This window comes from Oncorhynchus mykiss, chromosome 22 (assembly GCF_057628025.1).
Source record: "Oncorhynchus mykiss isolate SJ-2025 chromosome 22, ASM5762802v1, whole genome shotgun sequence".
Taxonomy (NCBI): Eukaryota; Metazoa; Chordata; class Actinopteri; order Salmoniformes; family Salmonidae; genus Oncorhynchus; species Oncorhynchus mykiss.
This window is the reverse complement of record NC_143043.1, coordinates 53,398,293-53,407,446: the sequence shown is the minus strand read 5'-3', so window position 1 is coordinate 53,407,446 and position 9,154 is coordinate 53,398,293. Positions and strand designations below refer to the sequence as shown.

Here is a 9,154-nt window from a genome sequence, read left to right as displayed (position 1 = left end):
CATGTACCCAGCTAAGGTCTCCTGGTCTCCTCCATCATGTACCCAGCTAAAGACTCATAGTCTCCTCCATCATGTACCCAGCTAAGGTCTCCTGGTCTCCTCCATCATGTACCCAGCTAAAGACTCATAGTCTCCTCCATCATGTACCCAGCTAAAGTCTCCTGGTCTCCTCCATCATGTACCCAGCTAAAGTCTCCTGGTCTCCTCCATCATGTACCCAGCTAAAGACTCATGGTCTTCTCTATCATGTACCCAGCTAAAGACTCCTGGTCTCCTCCATCATGTACCCAGCTAAAGTCTCCTGGTCTCCTCCATCATGTACCCAGCTAAGGTCTCCTGGTCTCCTCAATCATGTACCCAGCTAAAGTCTCCTGGTCTCCTCTATCATGTACCCAGCTAAAGACCACTGGTCTCCTCCATCATGTACCCAGCTAAAGTCTCCTGGTCTCCTCCATCATATACCCAGCTAAAGTCTCCTGATCTCCTCCATCATGTACCCAGCTAAAGACTCCTGGTCTCCTCCATCATGTACCCAGCTAAGGTCTCCTGGTCTCCTCCATCATGTACCCAGCTAAAGACTCATAGTATCCTCCATCATGTACCCAGCTAAAGTCTCATGGTCTCCTCTATCATGTATCCAGCTAAAGTCTCCTGGACACAGACCTATCATTATCATTATATTATCATTAGTCATTATCAACGTGGCGTATGCCAGGATCCTGGCAATGACTCATAGCTCTCCCCTGACAACACAAACACACACACACACACACACACACACACACACACACACACACACACACACACACACACACACACACACACACACACACACACACACACACACACACACACACACACACACACACACACACACTCACACACACACACACACACACACACACACAGAGAGATGAGAGATAAAGGGTGAGAGAGATAAAGAGAGAGAGAGAGAAACAACAGAGATAGTTATTGTCTCAAAAGACAGGGGGACATACCCTGTATATTCAGGGTGCTTGTTCCCTATATATTCAGAGTGTTTGTTCCCTGTATATTCAGAGTGTTTGTCCCCTATATATTCAGAGTGTTTGTTCCCTATATATTCAGAGTGTTTGTCCCCTGTATATTCAGAGTGTTTGTTCCCTATATATTCAGAGTGTTTGTCCCCTGTATATTCAGAGTGTTTGTCCCCTATATATTCAGAGTGTTTGTTCCCTATATATTCAGAGTGTTTGTCCCCTGTATATTCAGAGTGTTTGTCCCCTGTATATTCAGAGTGTTTGTCCCCTGTATATTCAGGGAGTCTGTCCCCTGTATATTCTGGGTGTTTGTCACCTGTATATTCAGGGAGTCTGTCCCCTGTATATTCAGGGAGTCTGTCCCCTGTATATTCAGGGAGTCTGTCCCCTATTTATTCAGAGTGTTTGTTCCCTGTATATTCAGAGTGTTTGTCCCCTGTATATTCAGAGTGTTTGTCCCCTGTATATTCAGAGTGTTTGTCCCCTGTATATTCAGAGTGTTTGTCCCCTGTATATTCAGGGAGTCTGTCCCCTGTATATTCAGGGAGTCTGTCCCCTGTATATTCAGGGTGTTTGTCCCCTGTATATTCAGAGTGTTTGTCCCCTATATATACAGAGTGTTTGTTCCCTGTATATTCAGAGTGTTTGTCCCCTGTATATTCAGAGTGTTTGTCCCCTGTATATTCAGGGAGTCCGTCCCCTGTATATTGAGGGAGTCTGTCCCCTGTATATTCAGAGTGTTTGTCCCCTGTATATTCAGAGTGTTTGTCCCCTGTATATTCAGAGTGTTTGTCCCCTGTATATTCAGAGTGTTTGTCCCCTGTATATTCAGAGTGTTTGTCCCCTGTATATTCAGAGTGTTTGTCCCCTATATATTCAGAGTGTTTGTTCCCTGTATATTCAGAGTGTTTGTCCCCTGTATATTCAGAGTGTTTGTCCCCTGTATATTCAGGGAGTCTGTCCCCTGTATATTCAGGGAGTCTGTCCCCTGTATATTCAGAGTGTTTGTCCCCTGTATATTCAGAGTGTTTGTCCCCTGTATATTCAGAGTGTTTGTCCCCTGTATATTCAGAGTGTTTGTCCCCTGTATATTCAGAGTGTTTGTCCCCTGTATATTCAGAGTGTTTGTCCCCTGTATATTCAGAGTGTTTGTCCCCTGTATATTCAGAGTGTTTGTCCCCTGTATATTCAGAGTGTTTGTCCCCTGTATATTCAGAGTGTTTGTCCCCTGTATATTCAGAGTGTTTGTCCCCTGTATATTCAGAGTGTTTGTCCCCTGTATATTCAGAGTGTTTGTCGCCTGTATATTCAGAGTGTTTGTTCCCTGTATATTCAGAGTGTTTGTCCCCTATATATTCAGAGTGTTTGTCCCCTGTATATTCAGAGTGTTTGTTCCCTGTATATTCAGAGTGTTTGTCTCCTATAAATTCAGGTTATTTCGTTTTCAGAGGATGCTTTGAAGAGGTAGATGTACGCTTTTGTTTTTATCCACATTCCCATAATTCTAGATGCACTTCAGCGTACTGAAGAAATTCACAAGATGAAGGCGTAGCCCTGTAGGGCCGCGGCAACCCCTTACGGAAAATGACTTACAACATATTCCACCACTGTCACAGAGAAACAGGGAGATGGAACACAGATTCCATGAAGGACGATTTAGTGATCAATTAAATGCCTGTTGGTGTCAAACAGGGAACTACAGCCATTTAAATGGCTGACTAAATGAGAGAAACACAAAGAAAACAGATCCTTGAACTTTCACCTTTAGAACACCGAGTAACCGTGGTAACTGGCTGAGATGAGCCAGAGACCATTATGACGCCTTGGAGTCAGAATAAGGCTCATTGTGGAACTAAATAGTGTGACGGGGGACGGAGGAGAGGGGAGGAGGTAAGGAGAGAGGTAAAAACAGGAGAGTGGATACCAGGGTTGACGAGATGAGAGATATTTTTATTTTTTTTTTAAAGGAACAAGACAAGGCAAACAGCGCCAAACCGTATCCTAGTCGCTCTCCGTGGTCCTGAAACCCATTTAATCTCAAGCAGGTGGAAAGCCATAGCTAAAAACTTTTATTTTGTAATGCGAATATATATTTTTTTACTTTCTTCACTGTTACCTTTTTTACACAACTTAACTGACCAAGAATATGGCATAGTCTCTTAGTCAAACTAAAACCGCATGAAAATAAATGACGTCGGGGCAAAACGCCTTTAAATCACGATTTTACAGCTAGCTTACCTTATGTATTTTAGTAAATCAATTGAAAGTCTAGCCGTTAATTGATGTTACAAAAACCTAAACATGTATTTTCTCAAATTCAACCCATGGCCAAAATCATCTTATCCATCAGATGGATGGCATTACTTCGATGCAATGTAATGACATCCACACCTCGCAGATCTTTGAAGTAAACTGAAAAGACTACATCAATGTCTCTATACTGCGGACTTCATTCCAAACACTACTTCACTACCTCCACAGTGATGTTTCCCTCTACCAGCACGTCTTCTCTTCCACCTATCCCTCCACTGAAACAACATGCCACTCCACCATCATCTTACCGTATCTGCTTGACATCCCAAGATGGTACAACAGCGTCATGAAAAACAACACTCTCCATAGCCTCGGGCGCTTCATTTTTAGACAGACACCACCTACAAAAGACTGCTACTTTCTGATGTAGGCTTCACGATCCAATTCTGTCCCTTATGACTCTATTCAAATCCCCATGTTATTTCTCGGAGCTGCGACCAGACCTATACCCCGCTGGATTCACGCCAGGTAACGGAAACCAAACCTTGGCTAAAGTGTAATAACTGTGGGTTTGAGCTAAAGGGAAAGGGGAACACACACACACGTATGACACACGACATTCCAAACCGCTGGAAATCCTGGAGCGGATCTGGAGCGGGGAATCTCTCGATTTCCTCCCTGTGTCAGTCTCTTCCCCTCCCGCAATAGATCTGTTCGGTGGGGTCCCGCAATGACGTCACAAAAGGACCCTGTTGATTTTTCAAGATGTTTTGCAGCGGCAAAGACAGCGCGGTGGGCCAATGGTAGTGAGAGCTGCCTCTGTCTCCGAGATAGAGGAGAACAAGCAAAGACAGCGCGGTGTAGAACAGAGGACGTTGACAATGCCATTGATTTATGGTCAATGTTGGTTCATCCATCGAATTTGGATAGGAAATACGCATTTGTCCGTTTCTTGAACAGCAGTTTTGTAGGGCAATTTTTTTGTTTAGGGTTAGTGTAGAAACCTAAGTGTTGCTATGGTGGGTTGTTAGGTGTAAAAACCTATGTGTTGCTATGGTGGGTTAACAATATGTTTTAATGTGTGTCAAGGGAGTTGCTCATAACCAGACAGGTACAGGCTACACTAATGCCCCCTGCATGACCACCTGATGCAGAAGGACCCCTTTATGAAACAAGGCCACCACATCTACCCATCCTCCAAGGGCCAAGTTAACATGACAGTGCTTAGATCAACCATTTTGTTCCGTTTGTTATTAAAACAGAGCTTTAAATGTGAGGTGCTCAATACAAGGTCTATTGGTTCCCTCTTCCTGCCACCTGCTGCCATGTAGGCCTTCTTGTTTTCTTCATCATCACTGTAGGTTTGTAGGCGGGCATTTCCATGTAAAAGAACCCATGAGCACCAGGTCATATCCATGTAAAAGGACCCATGAGCACCAGGTCATATCCATGTAAAAGGACCCATGAGCACCAGGGTATTTCCATGTAAAAGGACCCATGAGCACCGGGGCATTTCCATGTAAAAGGACCCATGAGCACCAGTGCATTTCCATGTAAAAGGACCCATGAGCACCAGGTCATATCCATGTAAAAGGACCCATGAGCACCAGGGTATTTCCATGTAAAAGGACCCATGAGCACCAACATGTGAAGTTTATAGGAGCATGTCAAATTGACATGCTTTAAAAAAAAATTGTTTAACCTTTATTTAACTAGGCAAGTCTGTTAAGAACAGATTCGTATTTACAATGATGGCCTACCAAAAGGCAATAGGCCTCCTGCGGGGACGGGGAACTGGGATTTAAAAAATAAATAAATACAATATAAATATAAATATAGGACAAAACACACATCACACCAAGAGAGACAACACAACACTACATAAAGAGAGACCTAAGACAACAACATAGCAAGGCAGCAACACATGACAACACAGCATGGTAGCAACAAAACATGATAGCAGCACAAAACATGGGACAAACATTATTGGGCCCAGACAACAGCACAAAGGGCAAGAAGGTGGAGACAACAATACATCACGCGAAGCAGCCACAACTGTCAGTAAGAGTGTCCATGATTGAGTCTTTGAATGAAGAGATGGAGATGGAACTGTCCAGTTTGAGTGTTTGTTGCAGCTCGTTCCAGTCGTTAGCTGCAGTGAACTGAAAAGAGGAGCGACCCAGGGATGTGTGTGCTTTGGGGACCTTTAACAGAATGTGACTGGCAGAATGGGTGTTGTATGTGGAGGATGAGGGCTGCAGTAGACATCTCAGATAGGGGGGAGTGATGCCTAAGAGGGTTTTATAAATACGCATCAACCAGTGGGTCTTGCGACGGGTATACAGAGATTACCAGTTTACAGAAGAGTATAGAGTGCAGAGATGTGTCCTATAAGGAACATTGGTGGCAAATCTGATGGCCGAATGGTAAAGAACATCTAGCCGCTCGAGAGCACCCTGACCTGACGATCTATAAATTATGTCTACATAATTTAACACGGGTAGGACGGTCATCTGAATCAGGGTTAGTTTGGCAGCTGGGGTGAAAGAGGAGTGATTACGATAGAGGAAACCAAGTCTAGATTTAACCTTAGCCTGCAGCTTTGATATGTGCTGAGAGAAGGACAGTGCGCCGTCCAGCCATACTCCCAAGTACTGGTATGAGGTGACTACCTCAAGCTCTAAACCCTCAGAGGTAGTAATCACACCTGTAAGGAGAGGGACGTTCTTCTGACCAAACCACATGACCTTTGTTTTGTAGGTGTTCAGAACAAGGTTAAGGGCGGAGAAAGCTTGTTGGACACTAAGAAAGCTTTGTTGCAGGATATTTAAAACAAAATCTGGGGAGGGACCAGCTGAGAGTATAAGACTGTATCATCTGCATATACATGAATGAGAGAGCTTCCTACTGCCTGAGCTATGTTGTTGATGTAAATTGAGAAGAGCGTGGGGCCTTGAATTGAGCCTTGGGGTACTCCCTTGATGTCTCCCTTGATGACAGGCAGTGACAGGCAGCAGATATTCGGACTTTATGCACTGCGTTCTTTGAGAGAGGTAGTTAGCAAACCAGGCCAAAGACCCCTTGGGATTTCACTTTAAAACTATTTAAGATATGATTTATTTGCAATTTTTTCAGAATGGCACAAATTCCCCGATATCAGGGTACTCATGTCAACATGTTTGCTTTCAGAAGGAAATAAATTCCACAAATAAAAAAATAAGGAGCGCTTCACGGATTTGCGTGTCATCCTTTCGCAGGGCCGGCCCACAAGAATGGAACGGTCTACCGTAACAAAATATTTGGCCAAGTCAAAAAAAATAGCAGCACAACATTGCTTAAAATCAAGGGCAATGGTGACATCATTGAGGACCTTTAAGGTTGCAGTGACACCTCCATAACCTGAGCGGAAACCAGATTGCATACCAGAAAGAACACTATAGACATTAAGAAAGACAGTCAGTTGATGAATGACAAGTTTTTCCAACACTTTTGATAAACAGGGCAAAATAGAAATAGACCTATAGCAGTTAGGATCAGCTTGATCTCCCCCTTTAAATAAAGGACGAACCGTGACTGCCTTCCAAGCAATGGAAACAGAGATAGGAGATAGGAGATAGGCTTGGCGATGAATCTTTAAGAAGAAAGGGTCTAAACCATCTGAACCAAACGAAAGCCGACAGTCTATATTTTTAGACGAAATTAAGGTAAATATACATTTTTCCACCAATTTTCCGTCCTAAAAATCAGGATTAAGCAAAGACTTGGATTCCTGGTCAAACAGATGGGAAAGGGGTCTTAGAAAACATCTACCAGAAAGCCTCTTAAAATGTTTTAGAAATATATCAAAACACAATGTTGAGGTAAAGAACCCAGCCAACTAATATCAACGCTTACACTGAGCGTACAAAACATTAGGAACACCTGCTCTTTCCATGACACAGACTGTTCCAGGTGAATCCAGGTGAAAGCTATGATCCCTTATTGATGTTGAAGTAAAAGACCCCCCTGACAACTAATTAATAATCAACACTTATATTTAGATTAGGAGACAATTGTTTTGCTTCAGTAATTTTAAGAAACGTTGTCTTGTGCCTTGAAATTTCGGTTATCCAAAAAAACACATATCTTTAAATTATTTCTGATTTCTCCACCTCACGAGGAGGGAGGATATTGAAAGTTCACAGAAGTAATCAGTAAAGGTCGACCTAACAATTAGTTATAGGGTTTTTATTGGTATACATTTTCATTATGAATGATTAAAACAACAACAAATCGCCAATGTAATTTCTGCAATTGAATTTGCTACATTGGGAAATCCGAGTAGTCACAAACCACAGTTGGGATCACAAGTTTATACATCCCAGTACAGTAAACAAAAGTAGAGTGTAGTTCGGTACAGTACAGTACACTAGAGTTGATTACACTATTATGTACTGTACTGAACTCTACTGAACTCTACTGTACTGTGCTGTGCTGTACTCTACTGTACTCTACTGTGCTGTGTTGTACTGAACTCTACCGAACTTGTCTGTACTATACTGAACTCTACTGAACTTGTCTGTACTATACTGAACTCTACTGAACTCGTCTGTACTATACTGTACTCCACTCGACTGTACTGTACTCCACTGTACTGTTTTGTACTATAATGTACTCTACTCTACTGTACTCTACTCGACTGTACTGTACTCTACTGTGCTGTGTTGTACTGAACTCTACTATACTCTACTCTGCTGTTCGGTGTTGTACTCTACTATACTCAACTGAGCTCTACTGTGCTCTACTTTGATGTCCAAACTTGTGAAACATAGACATCTATGATTGGTTCAGATTTGGTCCCGACCAATCAAGTTTGTTCTTGTTTGGGGGCAGAGCTCAATAAAAATAATAGCCAGTGTGTAGAATAAAGGTGAAATATGCAAAGGAGGATATTGTATATTCCTACTCTACCTTAGTGTACCTGTTTAGGATACATCACTATGAACAGAATGACATTCATATGCATCATTATGCATTTCTGTGCAGTACAGATCAGAGAGCCATGATGAAATTCTATGACAGTAATTATGTTACCGTAATTCTCTGACGGTAATTATATTACCGTAATTCTGTTAATGTAATTCTATTACAGTAATTCTGTTACTGGGTGTAAATCCACTAGTTATTTTGTGTAGAAGTTTGCTCAACTTTAAAATCAGTGTTTTTTTGTTGTTTTGGCACACATTTGAATCAGTTGAATCAGTCCCAGCGCAATTATGTATAGTTTCCCTCGGCAGATGGTTGCCTAGGGAATGTGTGACCTAATGTGTTGAATTTTGTAGATCATTACAGCCTAAATTATGTTATTTTTTATCCCGGCTATGCAAACTAAGCTGATTTCCATGATACTTTCACTCTTTAACCTCTACGGCATCGGTGTCCCTAAACCGGGACGGTTGTTTCTAACGGGCACTAATGTGACTAGAATGACGTTGTAAGTAACATCCAACTTTCCAGGACATAGACATGTCTTATACGGGCAGAAAGCTTAAATTCCTGTTAATCTAACTGCATTGTCCTATTTACAGTAGGTAATACAGTGAAAAAATACCACACTATTGTTTGAGGAGAGTTCACAACAACAAAATGCTTTTTATCACGACAACTGGTTTGATACATTCACCTCTGAAGGTTCTTGTTCTGATTTGTCACCCTGAGGGTCCCAGAGATAAAATGTAGCGTAGTTTCGTTTGATAAAATACATTTTCATGTGGAACTGGGTTCTACATTTTGAACCCCAGCTGTCACCTTCCTGTAGCCTACTGTCTGTTCTGAGTGAACAGGGAGGGTCAAGGCTGGCTGAACCTTCCTGTCCACTCAGTGTAACATAATCATTTAAACAC

At 42.3% G+C, this 9,154-nt stretch overlaps 1 protein-coding gene across 2 annotated transcripts in view; it reads right to left on the bottom strand.

Moving 5' to 3' along the window:
- The window catches only part of LOC110502189 (receptor-type tyrosine-protein phosphatase-like N), a 90,845-nt gene extending 86,718 nt beyond the window's left edge, over positions 1-4,127 (bottom strand). The window contains exon 1 of one of the 2 annotated variants that reach the window (XM_036959458.2): positions 3,581-4,127. In XM_036959458.2, coding sequence (XP_036815353.2) covers positions 3,581-3,656 — 76 coding nt within the window. In that variant the 5' untranslated portion in view covers positions 3,657-4,127. The remainder of the gene's footprint in view (positions 1-3,580) is intronic. The other variant, XM_036959457.2, reaches the window with a different exon arrangement.
- Between the last annotated feature and the right edge of the window lie 5,027 nt (positions 4,128-9,154).